Source organism: Panthera onca, chromosome E2 (genome assembly GCF_046562875.1).
Source record: "Panthera onca isolate mPanOnc1 chromosome E2, mPanOnc1 haplotype 2, whole genome shotgun sequence".
NCBI classification, from domain to species: Eukaryota; Metazoa; Chordata; class Mammalia; order Carnivora; family Felidae; genus Panthera; species Panthera onca.
In genome coordinates, this window is record NC_138353.1 from 30,871,079 (window position 1) to 30,888,584 (window position 17,506).

Genomic DNA, 17,506 nt, shown 5'->3' on the forward strand with positions numbered 1-17,506 from the left:
AATAGAAGTGTTAGGTAAACAAAGTTTGAAATGTTTTTGTTTATCTACCAGGTGTACCACTTGGCAGGTGTCCGCCTTCGGGATCTTTGTGCTAAACTGGATATTTCAGATGAACTGAGGAAAAAAATCTGGACCTGTTTTGAGTTCTCCATAATTCAGTGTCCTGAGCTTATGATGGACAGACATCTGGACCAGTTGTTAATGTGTGCTATTTATGTGATGGCAAAGGTGAGTACCATTTGGAGTATAAGAGGGAAAAGTAAAGAAGCTACTTCCTTACTCTCAGAACACTTTTAACAGTTTTATTGGGATAGAATTCACCTACCATATATTCGCTCATTTAAAACGTACAGCTCAGTGGTTTTTAGTGTATTTACAGAAATGCGCAACCATCCCTACAAAATAATTCTGTTGTATGAATATATGATATTTTGTTTATCCATCAATGGCCACCTGGGTGTTTGCACTTTTTGGCTATTTGACTAATGCTGCTGTGAACATTTGTGTACAAGTTTTTGCATGGACACATTTTTCATTTCTCTTTGGTATATACCTAAGAGTGGATTGCTGGGTACGTACTGTGTTTAACCATTTGAGGAACTGCCAGACTGTTTTTCCAGAGTCACTGCACCATTTTATATTTCCACCTGCAGTATGCGAACGTCCTGATTTCTCTACATTTTTGTCAACACTTTTTGTTATCAGACTTTGTTTTTCAAGATAACTTACTGAGGTGAAATTCACATAATGTAAATTAGCCATTTTTAAATGAACAGTTCAGTAGCATTTAGTACTTTCCCAGTATTGTACACTCAACCTTTATCTTGTTCCAAAACATTTCTATCCCTGCAGAATAAAACTGCTTTTTTTATTAAGTAGGTTCTCTCTATTCCCCATCCCCCTAGCTCCTGGCACCCATCATTCTACTTTCCGTCTGTGACTATTGTACAATATTTGTCTTTTTGTGATTTCATCTGTGTCATCGCATGAGTTGTAACTTCCTTCCTTTTTAAGGCTGCACAATATCCCATCATATGGACATACCACATTTTGTATATCCATTCATCCATTGATGGCCCCTTGGGTAGCTTCCACTTTTTAGCTGTCACTCCTGTGGACATGAGGGTACGAATGTCTCTTCGAGTTTTTGGTTTCATTCTTTTGTGTATATGCCCAAGAGGGGAATTGCTGGGTCATATGGTAATTTTGTGTTTAATTTTTTGAGAAACTTGCCATATTTTACACAACAGCTGTGTAATTTTACATTCCCACCAGCAGTGCAGGAGAATTCTAGTTTCTCTACATCCTTACCAACTTATTTTCTATTTTTTGTTATAGTCATCCCAGTGAGTATTGATATATTATAGTGGTTTTGATATGCATTTCCCTAATGACTGATGATGTTGAGTGTCTTTTATTGTGCTTTATTGATCATTATTTGAGTTTTTAATTCTGGCCATCCCAGTCAGTCATTCGCTTACTGGTCATTTGTGTATCTTCTTTGGTGAAATATCAGTTTAAATCCTTTGCCTATCTTTGAATTGGGTTGTTTGCTTTTTGTTTGTGGTTGAGCTGTAGGAGTTCTTTATATATTCTGGATGCAAATGTCTTGTCAGATATTAGCAAATATTTTCACTCATCTGTGTGTTTTTTTTTTCACTTACTTAATAGTGTTATTTAAAGCATAAAAGTTTTTAATTTTGATGAAGTCAGTTTATCAATTTTTTCTTTGTTGCTTATACTTTTGGTGTCCTACGAATACATTGCCAAATCCAAAGTCATGAATATTTATCTCTGTTTTCTTCTAAGAGTTTTATAGTTTTATCTCTTACATTTAAGTCTTTGATCCATTTCTAGTAATTTTTATATGTGGTATGAGGTAGGAGTCTAACTTTATTCTTTTGCATGGGGCTATCCAGTTGTTGTCCCAGTACTACTGTTGAAGAGAACATTCTTTCTCCACTGATAGTCTCAGCACCCTTGTCAAAAAAAAGTCAGATGACTATAGACACATGGGTTTATTTCTGGACTCTTAATTCTATCCTTGATTACTATCTACTGTAGATCTCTCCCCCCACCCCCCCCCCTCGATTACTATTACTGTTAATTTGACCTAAGTTTTAAAATCAGGAAATGAGAGTCCTTCCTCTTATTTCTTCTTTTTCAGGTTTAGTTTGGCTAGTCTAAATCCCTTGACATTCTTTATGAATTTTAAAATCAGCTTGTCAATTCTGACTTCTTGTCTCAAAGAAGTCAGCTAGCATTCTGATAGGATTGTGTTGAATCTATAAATCAATTTGGGGAGTATTGCCATCTTAACAAATTTTCACCGTCCATCTGTGAATATAGGTTATTTTTCCCTTTATTTAGATCATCTTTAATTTCTTTCAACAGTATTTTATAGTTTTCATAGTATAACTTTTACACTTTTTTTTGTTGACTTTATTCCTGTATGTTCTTTTTGATGCTATTACAAATGCAGATGTTTAAATTTGATGTGCTCATTGCAAGTATAGAGAAATACAGTTGATTTTTTGTGTCCTGCAACCTTGCTGAACTCATTTATGAGTTCTAATTTGGTAGATTCCTTAGGATTTTCTATGTATAAGGTCATGTAATCTGCTTACAGAAAGAATTTTACTTGTCATTCATACTGCATGCCTTTTCTTTTTCTTTCCTAATTGTTCTGGCTAGAACCTCCAGTATAATGTTGAATCGAAGTGTTGAGAGCAGAAATTCTTTTGTTTCTCATCTTAGGAGGAAAGCATGTAGATTACACCATTAAATATGATAGTAGCTGTGATTTTGTTCATGACTGAAAAAACTTTATCAGGTTGAGGAAGTTCTGATATTTTTTTTTAAGTGTTTTTATTGTGAAGGGTGTTGGAAATTGTCAGATACTTTTTCTGAATCTATTGAGAAGATTGTGTTTTTTTATTCTACTGGTCTTTAGATATCAATGTTAGATATAAGTATTATAGATATAATTTGGATATATTAAATATTTACTAATACTTAAATGTGTATTATATTTATTTTCGTACATTACCAACCTTGCATTTCAGAGGTAAATACCACTTGGTCATGGTGTATAATTCTTTTTTTATGTTACTAGGTTCACTTTGCTGGTATTTTTGTTTGGGAATTCTGTCCTATTTATTTAACAAAATATTTTTTAACATTTTTGAGAGACAGAGCGTATGTGGGGGAAGGGCAGAGAGCCAGAGAGAGGGAGGCAAGAATCTGAAGCAGGCTCCAGGCTCCAGGCTATCAGCACAGAGCCTGACGCAGGGCTCAAACTCACGAACCGTGAGGTCATGACCTGAGCTGAAGTTGAACACTTAACCAACTGAGCCACCAGGAGCCCCAACATTTTTTTTTTTTAAGTTTGTTTTGAGAGAGACAGAAACAGCAGGAGTGGGAAAGGGACAGAGAGAGAGGGAGACAGAGAATCTCAAGCAGGCTCTGCACTGTTAGCACGGAGCCCAGTGCAGGGCTCAAACTCATGAAATTGTGAGATCATGACCTGAGCCGAAACCAAGAGTTGGACAGGAAACTTAACTGACTGAGCCACCCAAGTGCCTCTGTCCTAGTCATGAAAGATACAGTGTTTTTTTGTCATGGTTTTGTTATCAGGGAAATATTAGAGTCATATAATGCATAAGGAAGTTTTCCTTTTCTGTTTTTTTTGGAAGAGTCTGTGAAGAATTGATATTAATTCTTCTTGAAATGTTGTATAGACTTCAGCAGTGAAGCCATGGGAGTGGGCCCATATTTTGCTCTGTGGGTGGTTTATTGATGAATAATTCTTTTTATAAGTCTATTCAGATCATCTATTTCTTCTAGAATCAGTTTTTGTAGTATGTGTCTTCTTAGGAATCTGCCTATTTCATTCATGCTGTGTAATTTGTTGGCACACAGTTGCTCATAATATTCCCTTATAGTCCTTTTTATTCTTTGTCACTAGTAACTTGAATCTTCTGTTTATCTTGGTTTGTCTAGCTAAAAGTTTGTCAATTTTGTTGACTGTGTCAAAGAACCAGCTTTTGGTCTCATTTATTGATATGTATTCAGATCTTTATTTCCTCCTTTCTGTTTGCTTTAGGCTTAGTTTTTATCTTTTTTCAGCATCTTAAGATGGTTAGGTTATTGATTTAGTATCTTTATTAATGTAAGCATTAATTAAGCTGTAAGTTTCCCACTAAGCCTCCCTTTAGCTGCATCTCATAAGTCTTGGTATGTTATATCTTCATTTCACTCAGTGTTTTCTAATTTCTCTTTTGGCTTAAGACATTGGTTATCTAGGTGTGTTAATTTATTTCAGTCCTTTAAAATTTATCAAGGTTTGAGTTTTTTGTTTGTTTTTTGAGAGCATGAGCAGGGAGGGGCAGAGGGAGAGGGTGACAGAGAAATGTCAAGCAGGCTTCAAGGAGCCTGATTTGGGGCTCGATCTCACAACTGTGAGATCATGACCTGAGCCAAAATCAAGACTTGGAAGCTTAACTGACTGAGCCACCTAGGTGCCCCTGTCAAGGTTTGTTTTCTAGCCTAGCATATGATCTGTCCTGATGAATAGTCAGTGTGCCCTTGAGAATGTATATTGTTTGTCCTTGGGTAGAGTGTTCTGTAGATGTCTGTTAGGTCTAGTTGTTATATAGTGTTGTTAAAGTCACATCTGTGTTGATCTTCTATGAGTTGTTCTGTCCACTGTTGTAAGTGGGGTATTGAACTCTCCAAATATTATTGAATTATCTGTTTCTCCCTTTATTTCTGTTTTTATTTCATATATTTTGATGCTGTCATTAGGTGCATTAATGTTTACAATTGTTATAGCTTCCTGATGGATTGACCCTTTTATCATTTATGAAATGTTGCTCTATATCTCTAGGAACTTTTACTTTTTATTCTAAAGTCTGTAGTGTAATATTTGCATAGCCACCCAGCTTTTTGGAAGTTGCTGTTTATATATAATATAGCTCTTCCCATCCTTCTTTCAAATGTGTTTGTATTTTTTTAAATTCATTTATTTTTGAGAGAGAGCAGGGGAGGGGCATACAGTGAGGGAGAGAGAGAATCCCAAACAGGCTCTGTGCTATCAGCACAGACCCCAATGCAGGGCTTGATCCCACAAACCATGAGATTATGACTGAGCCGAAATCAAGTCAGATGCTTAACCGACTGAGCCAGCCGGGTGCCTCAGGTATACTTGTACAAGGTATATTTCTTGTACGAGTATAGTTGGATCTCTTTATTTTATTTATTTTTTAAGCTTATGTATTTATTTTGAGAGAGAGAGAGAGAGAGAGAGAGAATCCCAAGCATATGGAGCTCAAATTCACAAACCATGAGATGATGACCTAAGCCGAAGTTGGACACTTAACGGACTGAGCCACCCAAGCGCCCCTAGATATCTTTTTTAATCCAGTCTGACAGTGTCTGCTTTTTGATTGTGTTGTTTAATCCAGTCACACTTAGTGTTATTGTTATAACTGTCATTTTACTTTTTATATGTGTCTTTTTGGTCCTCTGTTCCTCCTTTACTACTTTCATTGCATTAGATGAATATTTTGTGATATAGCATTTTTTTCAGTAGTGACTTTTTCCATTTTTAAAAATTTTCTTAGTGGTTACTTTTTAAAAAATTTTTTTTAATGTTTGCTTATTTTTGAGAGACAGAGCGTGAGTGGGGGAGGAGCAGAGAGAGAGGGAGACACAGAATCTGAAGCAGGGCTTGAACTCATGAACCGTGAGATCATGACCTTAGCTGAAGTCGGACGCTTACCGACTGAGCCACCCAGGAGCCCCTCTTAGTGGTTACTTTAGGGCTTACCATATACATCTCTTTTCTCTCTCTCCCTCCCTCCTTCTCCCCCTAGTTTTATTGAGATAAGTGTTGTACACCATAGAGTGTACAATGTAATGATTTGATACATGTATATGTAATTGCATTTCAGTTACCATAAAGTTAACATCCATCACCTCACATTTAAGATCAACTCTGTTACCAATTTTCAAGTATATAAATACAGTATTGTTAACTATAGTCACCATGCTTCATTTTAGATCCCCAGAACTTACTCATCTTATAACTGGAAGCTTGTACTCTTTGACCAGCATCTCCCCAATTTCCCCACTCCTACATATGCATCTTAACTATATCAAGATCAGCTTTAGATTTATACTAACTTAACTCTGGTGAGATACAGAGGTGTTACTTGTTTTTTAATTTTTTTTGAATGTTTATTTTTGAGAGAGAGAGACAGACAGAGACAGAGCATGAGCAGGGAAGGGGCAGAGAGAGAGGGAGACACAGAATCCAAAGCAGACTCCAGGCTCCGAGCTGTCAGCACAGAGCCCGACGCGGGGTTCGAACCCACGAACTGTGAGATCGTGACCCGAGCTGAAGTCGGACGTCCAACGGACTGAGCTACCCAGGCGCCCCACAGGGGTGTTATTTGTATATAGCTGTTTCCTTTTAATCTTTTGTGATATATTGTGATACATATTACATCCATAAATGTTACAAATCCAACAATTACATTGTCATGTTAGAATTCTATGACTTTTAAGGAACTGAGAGAAGAAAGGAGTATACTTAATTTATAGGTTTTGTTATATTCATCTTATCATTTCTGATCCTGTTTATTCGTTCCTGTGGTTTCAAGTTGTCGTCTGGAGTCATTTCCTTAGCCCAGTACAGCTTTCCTCCTCCTCTTGTGCTGGTTTTGGCAGATGTATCACATTTTGGTATGCTTTAGGTCCAATAATACATTAATTATGTATTGCTTTATACAGTGGCTTTTTAAATTAGTGGAGAAATATATATGGATTTTATCCTGTCTTTACAGTCACATAATTATCTTTACCTGTGATTTTTTTTAATGTGTGTTTGAGTTACTGAAGTCACTTTTTATTTTTGTTTTTCGAGATTTTATTTTTGTATCTTCACCCAATGTGGAACTCAGACTCACAACCTTGAGATCAAGAGCTGTGTGCTGTACCAACGAGCCACTAGGCTTCGCATGGGGTCACTTGCTTTTAGTTTAAAGAACTGTTAGTATTTCATGTAAGATAAGTCTGTTAGCAGACCTAACACTGTTGTTGTTTTATCAGATTATTTTTCATTCATTTTTGAAAGATAACTTTGCTGGACACTGAATTCTTAGTTTTTTACTTTAAGCACATTCCACTGTCTCTCAGCTTCCATAGTTTCTGATGAGAAGTTGCCTGTTATTTTATTGGGGTTTCCTAGTAAGCAAGAAGTTGTTTTTTGTCTTGATGCCTTCGAGATTTTCTCCCTTTGGCTTTCAGCATTTTCACCATATGTCTGGGTATGGATCTCTTTGCATTTATCCTACACTTGGAATTCTTAGAACTTGTTGGATATATAGGTTACTATTTTTTAAATAAATTTGGGAAGGATTGAGCCTTTATTTCTTATAACATTTTTTCTGCTTCTCTCCTGTGTATGTTTGCTGAATGCAACAGCTCCCTGAAGCTCTGTTCATTTTTCCTCCTTCCTTTTTCTCTGTTCTTCAGATTGCACAGCCTATCTCAAGTTTGCTAATTCTTTTTTTCTTTGCCAGTTTAAATCTGTTTTGTCCCTCTGGTGAATTCTTCATTTGTTAACCGTACTTTTTTAGTACAGGTTTTTGTTCAGATACCACTTACTCCCTGTCTTGGTATTGAATTTTAATAGGTTTTCTTGAATAGTAGTTCTTCATTTTTTATATGCCCTTAGGACCATTTCCAGAGACTTGAAATGGCTGTTTGTTTATATGATTGTCACCACTTTCACTGGGGAGCAGATTCACAGAGCTCTTCAAAATATTTTGCTTGAAGTCAATTTCTCTCTCAGGATACTCTCATTATTTGCCAGGTCACAAAAGAAGACAAGTCCTTCCAGAATATTATGCGTTGTTATAGGACTCAGCCACAGGCCCGGAGCCAGGTAACTATATTTTCTCTCAGGGCTGAAAATAAAGCTTAAAGTGTTTGATAAGTATAAAAAAATAACCACAGTTGATTCTAAGGCCTTTTTTCCAGGATAAAAACTAAGATTCTACTTTAAGAAAGTCTTTTCTTTAATCTTCTTCCCATCTTGATTAGTTTACGCCCTCTTTTCTCCAAACGATGAGGTGAAATATTTGATTTCTTCTTAGTTTGGATAATCACAGGATAGATGGCAGTTGAGGAAGTTGTTTGGTTTCTGTGTCACCTTGGAGGCTGGTTTAGCTCCACTAAAGGTAAAGCTCACTTTACCTTTAATGCTGCTCGTTTATTTCAAAGGATAGGTATGCAGGATCTTTGTATTTGACTTAGAATAACTTGATTTCATGGTTCGGTGCTAGCACTGCTCTTTGTATTATCCTTTTATAGGCCTGTATTTGGAATTTGAGGCCAAACAGGCCCTAATGTAAGTCCCGGACCTGTTATTTAATAGATCTTTGACCTTAGCTGCATTTATTAACCTCCCTGAGGAGGACAACTATACCAAATGGAGTTGTTGTGAGATTTAAAGAACAAGTCAAGGTCATATCATCTAGGATATGCTCAATGAATCTGTCTCCTTCTTGTGGTCTCTCTAAAGGTATATAGAAGTGTTTTGATAAAAGGGAAAAGGAAAAGAAGAAATTCTGGCAGCAGTGACAGCAGAAGCCATCAGAATTCTCCAACAGAACTAAACAAAGACAGAAGTAAGTGTTTAAGATCTTTATGAACACTTACAAAGACAAAATTAGGAGCTTCTCACTTTTTAGGCCTAGAGACTGAGGCTTACTAAATGGAATTATGACTAGAGAAACTGAAAATATTGGCAAAAAACTTAACAATAAACAGAATTCTGAATTCAGTGGCAAAGTTGTTTGTCCTTCATCCCATAGCCTGGAGGCACATTGTGTGTAACATTTTTCTCCAGGGAAATTAGACAAGGTTCCCGGCAGGAATTTGTTGGCCTGAGTTCCAGAAACATCTGGCACGCTAACTGAAACCATGCTATGGAAATACCACCCTTAATTGTTGATTTGTATCACTGAATGAAGGGCACAGGTCCTAGAAAATTTGGTGTAACTTATTAACGAAAACTACCCCGGAAGCTTTTACTACATTCACGGCAGGGGGTCAAGTTACTACTTAATATTCTGCGCTTTCTCCCTGGGATGAAGAAGAGAGTGCCCGTTGGCTGCCATTAAACAAGTACAGAGGGTAGCTATTCGCCTTTATCTTCCTGAATTTTCTTTTTAAAGACAAGCTGCATGAGCAGTGTCTGTTTATCATCCTGTGTTCTACCTGCTGCAGCCAGCAGAGACTCCAGTCCCGTCATGCGGTCCAGCAGCACCTTGCCTGTTCCACAGCCCAGCAGCGCTCCTCCTACACCTACTCGCCTCACAGGCGCCAACAGTGACATGGAAGAGGAGGAGAGGGGAGACCTCATTCAGTTCTACAACAATATCTACATAAAGCAAATTAAAACATTTGCCATGAAGTACTCACAAGCAAACGTAGTAAGTGTGACGGATTATTTCATACTTTCTTCACCTGTGACAGGGAGGAGGAATCACATAGGTTGAGCTGCTCTGTATGTAAACTGGTCTTATAAATCATTCATTTGTTAAATAAAGCTGAGGAAATCTCTAACAGAAATCATATGCCTAACCAACAGAATTTCTTTTATTGTGAAGCATTAAACAAGAATTAGATGGTATTTGGATTCCCTACAAAGTACTGTAATACAAGAGAGAAACTGCATGCATTCATAGTGTCCAAAACTGATCAGCTCTGGTGCCCTTCCAGGAAAATGTTTGATGTTTATTTTTGAGAGACAGAGGCAGAGTGCAAGAGTGGGAAGAGCAGAGAGAAAGGGAGACACAGAATCCAAAGCAGGCTCCAGGCTCTGAGCTGTCAGCACAGAGCCCGACGTGGGGCTTGAACTCAGGGACCAAGAGAACATGACCTGAGCTGAAGTCCCATGCTCAACTGACAGAGCCACCCAGGTGCCCAACCTACTTAGCTTTCTCTCTGCCTTTTGTTTCCTCATATATAAAATGGCAATAGGCGTAATCCCTAGTTTATAGGGTTGCTCTGGGGATTAAATGCTATAATGTATTAAAAATGCTTAAAACAGCGACTGGCACAAAGCCAGCACTTACATGTTATTTGGGTGGTTTTCTTTAGGTGTAATTGTTGCTGCTAATAATTACTGTTTGCCATTCATAAAGCTACTGGCTTATTATATCTCTCTACTCTTTCAGTAAAAATAACCATTTTTAGGGGCACCTCAGTGGCTCAGTCGGTTAAGCATCCAACTTCAGTTCAGGTCATGATCTCTCATTTCATGAGTTTCAATCCCGCCTTGGGCTCTGTGCTGAAAGCTCAGAGCCTGCTTCAGATTCTGCCTCCCCCTCCCCCCTCTAACCCTCCCTTGCTTGCTCTCTCTCAAAAAAAGAAAACATTAAAAAAATTGTTTTAAATAAAATGTTTTAAATAAAAAATGTTTTAAGTTTTTCATAAAAAATACCTGATTAGAAATTTCATTACCTTTCTTAGGAATGCTGACTTTTTCTCCCCCAAACAGATGGATGCTCCTCCTCTTTCTCCCTATCCATTTGTCAGGACAGGCTCTCCTCGCCGAATACAGCTATCTCAAAATCATCCTATCTACATTTCACCACATAAAAATGAAACGATGCTTTCTCCTCGAGAAAAGATTTTCTATTACTTCAGCAACAGTCCTTCAAAGGTGAGCCTAACATAAATCTTGGCCTTTACTAACCCCAGAATGCCTAGGATGCTAGAACTGGGGTTGATGGAAAACACTCAGCACTCCCATGAGCGATGGGAGCTACCAGGGAAAAGTCGGTCCCAGCAAAGCAGAAATCAGGGGTTTGGGGGACACGTTAAGGCTGGAAATAGAGTAAAGGATTTAGATTTATCTTCATTCCTTCCTTTTCCTGTTTGTGTATTTACAGTTCACTCTCCTGTAGATCTGGAGTTGGGGATTTTTACTCCATTTAAAATTCCAAATTTTTGTTAAGAAAACTTGAATTTCTAAACTGATTATTGAATATCTATTTCTGGGACAGGTAGCATCTCTGTCTAAGGGGAGCAGTGGACGTTTTGTACAGTGTGGTGTGCTAGTCCTGTTAGTGCCGATTTGTGCAGCCGCATCTGCCTCTGTCTGCGATGGGGAGAGAAGCTTGCATCAGACCTTGATGGAAGAAAAGTCAGCAAGGTGCTGACATGTGGGAGGAAGGGGTATCCAGGAAGTAGGAGAACAGGGAAAGAACACAGTGTCCTTGAGGCACCGGGAATCACGTGTGCTGGGTTTAGGAGGACAGTTCATTCCTAAAGGCCCGGATGCAATACTCTTATTCATAAAGATTGCTTAGAAAGAAACACACACAAAAAAGGGCCTCGACTCTTCAAAAAAACATGTCAGTATAAAGAGAGAGAGTAGATGGGGGAGGGTAGTGTTCTAGAGTGAAGAGGATTAAAGAGACAGGACACTCAATTTTAGTATATGTGCTGCCGAAGCGAGCACGAGACAGGACACTCAAATGCAGTACATGATCTTTGGATTCTGCACAGAAAAGCACAGTAAAAAGGACATTTTGGGGACAAGTGGGAAAACTTAATGGGGGAGTTGAATGTTAAATTTCTGTTAAATTCCTTTGGTATTGATAGTACTGGATTATGTAGGAGAATATGTTTAAAGTAGGCACAGGTGAACTGCCTCGGTGTGAGCAACTTATTTTCAGATAGTTCAACTAAAAAAAAATTATACAGAGAGAACAAATGTGGTAAAGTGTTAATGACTGATGATAGGGTGTTCAATGTATTATTCTTCCAACTTTTAAAATAAAAAGTTGGAGGGGGGCGTGTGGGTGGTTCTGGTCATGATCTCACAGTTCATGGGTTTGAGCCCCATGTTGGGTTCTGTACTGGCAGCATGGAGCCTGCTTGGGATTCTGTCTCCTTCTCTCTCTGCCTTTCCCCCACTCATGTTCCCTCTCTCTCTCTCTTCCTCAAAAATAAATTAAACAAACATTAAAAAAATAAAAATAAGTTAGAGAAAACAAAGATAGCAGCAAAAATCTTAGAAAATGAAAAAACTTTTACTACAGTATTAACATACCTTGGAATAATCTTATCCCTTGTAGAAAAATCAGTTAACTTTGAATAACAAAGACACACTAATGTTTAGTAGACCAAATATTGAAAAGATAAAGTTTCCTCCAGCCATTGTGTAAGTTTGATCTAATTCCAGTGATATTGCCAGTGGGATTGTGAATGCTGGAAACATAAATCAGCAAAGCCCTAAAAGCAGTTGAAGGGATACACAGCTCAGAGATACTGTGGGTTCAGTTCCAGACCACTACAGTAAAGCCAGTCAGATGAATTTTTTGGTTTCCCAGTGCATATACAAGTTATGTTTATACCACAGTCTATTGTGCAATAGCATTATATCTTAAAAAAAATGTTCATACCTTAATTTAAAGATGCTAACCACAGATTCATTTATCTGAGCAGTGAGTCATAATCACTGATCAAAGATCACCATAATAATGAAAAAGTTTGAAATATTTAGAGATTTACTAAAATTTGGTAGAGACACAAAGTGAGCAAATTCTGTTGGAAAATGGCACTGATACACTTGCTCAACTCAGGGTTGCCACAAAAGACACATTACCTGCAAAGCACAATAAAGCAAAGTATGCCTGTGTTAGATTTTCACCCTCTAACCAAATAAATTCCATTTAGATTAGAATTAACTGAAACAAAATGAGTAGAAGTCAGAATACCCAATTCAAAAGGCCAAAGTAACAAACAAATAGCAATTAAATGTAAATGGTCTAGGGGCACCTGGGTGGCTCGGTTGTTAAGCGGTCCACTTCAGCTCAGGTCATGATCTCTTGGTTTATGAGTTCAAGCCCCACGTCGGGCTCTGTGCTAACAGCTCAGAGCCTGAAGCCTGCTTTGAATTCTGTGTCTCCCTCTCTCTCTTTTCCTGTTCCCAGCTTGCGCTCTGTCTCTCTCTGCCTCTCTCAAAAATAAACATTAAAACAAATTTTTTTTAATGTAAATGGTCTAAATACACCAATTAAAAGGCAAAAATTTTAAGACTGGACAAAACAAGACCCAGCTATTTACTGCTTATAAGTAACCCATTTTAAATATAAAGTCACAAACAGTTTAAAGTAAAAGGATGATAACTGAGATATCCAATTAACTGACGAATAAAAAAAAAATGCATGTCCATACCATGGAATATTACTCCAATAAAAAGGAAGTACCACACAGGCTACAACAGGGATAGATCTTGAAAACATTATGGTAAGTGAAAGCAGACACAGGATAAGTAAATACTGTACGATACCATTTCTATGAAATGTCCAGAATGGGCAAATTTATAGAAGCACAGAGTGGATTAGTGATTGCCTAGCTTTGGGAGGGATGGAGGGCTTCTGTCACTGGGCACACGTGGAAATGACCACACAATGAACTGCACGATGAAATGGGATAATGACTGCACAACTCTAGGAGCACAGGGAAAGCCATAGATCTGTGTACCTCGAGGGGTTGAACTGTATGGTATGGAAACTATATCCCAATGAAGTGGTTTTTAAAAAAAGTAAAAGGATAGAAAAAGTTATCTGTACTCTACTGACACTAATTAATGCAGCCACGCCAGCTTTCATGTCATTATCAGCAATGAAGTCATTTCCCAGCACAGGACATAAAATCCTTAAATAGAAAAAAAAGATTTTGCGATGATTGACAGAACAAGTAGACAGAAGTGAACAACCAGACTGGCTGACATTTCTAGAACACTCTAATAGCATCAAGTGCACATGGAACATTTACCAAGAGAGACCACATTCAGGACCATAAAACAAGTCTCAGTAAATTTTAAAGGATTCAAATAATGTATTTACTCTTACCACAACAGAATTAAATCAGAAATCAGTAACAGAGATACCTGGAAAACCCCCAAATATTTGCAACTAAATTGCATATTTCTATGAGTCACAGAAGAAATTTTAAAAATTACAAAGTATTTTGAAAATGAAAACTTGACTTACCAAAATTTGTGGGATGCAGCAGCAAAAGCAGTATTAAGAGAGGGAAATTTATAGGACTAAAATACTCAGAAAAGAAGAAAGGTCTCAAATTAGTGACCTGTGATTTCACCCCACACAACTAAAAGCAGGAATCAATGAAATAGACGACTTTGTATATTTTAAGACCACTAAAAACTAGGGTTTTTTTTGAGAAGATTAAAAAAATTGATCCGTCTGTGCTAATGAGGATAAAAGAAATGATGGATTACTAATATCAGAAATGAGAGCTATCAGTACAGTTCTTACAGATATTGAGAATATAATGAAGGTTAAAAAATAACTTTTTGCCGATAAATGCATGATGCAGATGAAATAGACCAATTCTTTGAAAGACGTAAACTTCCAGAGCACAGTCAACAAGTAGTCTCAATGGCCCTCTATCTATTAAACTGATTTGTAACATAAAAACTTCTTCTCAAAGGAAACTATAGACCCAGATGGCTTCACTGGTAAATTCTACCAAATAAATATTTAAGGAAGAAATACAGTTGACCTTTGAACAACAGGGGGAGTTAGGACATCCTATCCCTGTGCAGTGGAACATCTGTGTATAACTTTTGACTCCCCCAAAATGTACCTACTAATAGCCTGTTGATGGGAATCCTTACCAACAACATAAAAACAGCTGATTTACACAGATTTTGTATATATACTACATACTGTATTATAATAAACTAGAGAAAATATTAAAATCGTAAGGAAAAGAAAATGTACTTTATTGAAAAAAAGCCATGTGTACGTGGACCCATTTCAAACCCATGTTCAGAAGTCAATTGTACTGCCAGTTCTATACAAACTCTTCTAAAAAGTGAAGATGATAAATCATCTCAGTAGTTGAAGAAAAAACATTTGACAAAATACAACATTCATTCATGATAAAACCTCTCAGGGAACTTAATCGGATAAAGAATACATACTAAAAAAATCTATAGCTACCAATACACTTAGAAGGCATTCAGTCTTCCACTATTTTTTTAAATTACTTTTTAACTATTTATTTATTTTGAAAGAATGTGGAAGGGGCAGAGAGGGATAGAGAATCCCAAGCAGGCTCTGCACTGTCAGCACGGAGCCTGATGTGGGGCTCAATCCAATGAACCTTGAGATGATGACCTGAGCCGAAACCAAGAGTCAGTTGCTTAACCAACTGAGCCACCCAGGCTCCCCAGTTGTCCACTATTAAGATCAGGGACGAGGTATCTACTTTCACTATTCCTATTCAACATTATAACCATATGCAAGGTCATATATGATAAGGCAAGATAAATAAGGCATACAGACTGAAAAGGAAGAAATAAAGCTGTCTTCCATATAAACAACGTGATTTTCTTCATAGAAAAATCACAAAATCTAAAAAACGTTAGTGGAATTAGTAAGATTAACAAGGTTCTAGGGCTAATATACAAAAATCAAATTTACTTCTGTATACTAGCAACAAGTGAGAAGTAGAAATTTTCTAAAGCACTGTAACATTAAAAACTGCTTTGGGTAAGTCTTGACGAAAGATGTACAAGATTCATATCCTGAAAACTACAGAACATTGGTTAAAGAAAGATGGAGAAAATGGAGAAATATCATGTTTATGAATTGGATGACATTTTCAAGATGTCTGTTTTCTTTCACTTGATCTATAAATTCAACCCAATTCCTGTCAAAATCCCAGAATTATTTGTGTAAGGTAGCAAACTGGTTCCAAAATGTATATGAAAATGCAACTAAAATAATTAAAACAATTATGAAAAATTCGGAAGACTTACATTCTCTGATTTCAAGACTTAACTATAAAGCTGTGGTTACCAAGACAATGTGGTATTGGTAAAAGGAGAGACATACAGAGCGACAGAACAGAATAAAACACAGAAATAGACCATACGTACATGGTGAGTGGATTGTCAGCAAGGTGCAAAAGTAAGTTAGCGGAGAAAGAACAGCCTTTTCAGCAGATGGTGCTAAACAACTGGGTAACCACATACAATAATAATAGTAAACCTACATCCATACTGTGCATCCAGATCCAAAAATGAATCAAAATGGACCACAGACCTAAATGTAAAACTTATGAAACTCCTAGGAGAAACCATAGGAGAACAAAATCTTTGTGAACATGGTATAAACAAAGATTTCTTAGATAACAGCATCAAAAGCACAATCCATAAACGACTGATAAATTGGACTTCATCAAAATTAAAAATATCTGTTTTAAAAGATAGAAAAAAGCCACAAGCTGGGAGAAAATTTTACATACCTCTTATCTGTACCTACAAAACATAAAGGATTTTCAAAATTCAAAAGGAAACCAACCAAATTTAAAACTAGGCAAAAGACTTGAACGTGCTTTATCCATTAGCCCAAATCTAAAAAATAACATGAACAAATTCTGGCAATGATGTGAGACAACTGAAACTTTTATGTATTGCTGGTGAGAGTGTGAAACGATACAGCATAGCTGTTACACCTAGAAAATAGTTTGGCATTTTCTTATAAACATCCCCTTACCATATAACCAGTAATTTCACTTTTGGGTGTTTACCTAAGGCTCATACAAAAACATGTACACGAATGTTTAGGACTGTTCCTAATTGCCCAAAAGTGGAAAACAACCCCCATGTCCTCCAGCTGGCTACTGGATAAACAAACCTGTGGTACACCCAATAAGGGGCAACTCCTTTGCCTGCCATAAAGGGGAATAAACTGATAAACTCAGCAATATAAATGTACCTCGGATGCATTAGTACTTAAGTGAAAAGTACTAGATTCAGTAGGCCACTTACTATAGGGTTTCACTTCTGTGACGTTCTGGAAAAGGCAAAACTATAGGGACAGGGAACATCATCAGTGTGTGGGGGTAGGAGCTTAACTAGCAGTGTGGGAACTTTTTGGAACAAAGAAACTTACTGTAGTTACATACGTTTGTCAAAACATGCAGAAGTGTACGCTTAAGAAGGATGAATTTTACTATATGTAAAGCTTTAAAAAATGACATTTTGTGGAAAAAAAAAGTTATGTTAAGCACTTAGATCAGTGACTGTCCTATCACCACCTGGGAAGTTTAAAAAAAAAGTTTTAGCACAGAATTAGGAGTTTCTCCATTAAATAGCAAAATTAGACTATTGGTTAAAGAAACATTTGTCATGATGACTTGACAGACAAGAGCTGAGATCAGAAGTACCTTGAGTCGGGGTGCCTGGGTGGCTCAGTTAAGCATCAGACTTCGGCTCAGGTCACCATCTCATGGTGTGAGTTTGAGCCACACATTGGGCTCCGTGCTGATGGTGTGGAGCTTTGCTTGGGATTCATTATCATTCTCTCTCCACCCTCCCCCTCTCCCCCACCCCCACCAAAATAAACTAAAAAAAAAAAAAAAGTACCTTGAGTCTAGAACCAAC

At 37.2% G+C, this 17,506-nt stretch overlaps 1 protein-coding gene across 7 annotated transcripts in view; it reads left to right on the forward strand.

Moving 5' to 3' along the window:
* The window catches only part of RBL2 (RB transcriptional corepressor like 2), a 55,488-nt gene that overhangs the window by 34,466 nt on the left and 3,516 nt on the right, over positions 1-17,506 (forward strand). For all 7 annotated transcript variants that reach the window (XR_009615371.3, XM_060650771.3, XM_060650772.3 and 4 more), the window contains 5 exons: positions 52-228; positions 7,880-7,951; positions 8,591-8,696; positions 9,298-9,503; positions 10,574-10,738. Coding sequence is in view for 6 of the 7 variants with exons in the window: in XM_060650771.3 (XP_060506754.2) it covers positions 52-228; positions 7,880-7,951; positions 8,591-8,696; positions 9,298-9,503; positions 10,574-10,738 (726 nt within the window). In the remaining variant the exon portion in view is untranslated. The remainder of the gene's footprint in view (positions 1-51; positions 229-7,879; positions 7,952-8,590; positions 8,697-9,297; positions 9,504-10,573; positions 10,739-17,506) is intronic.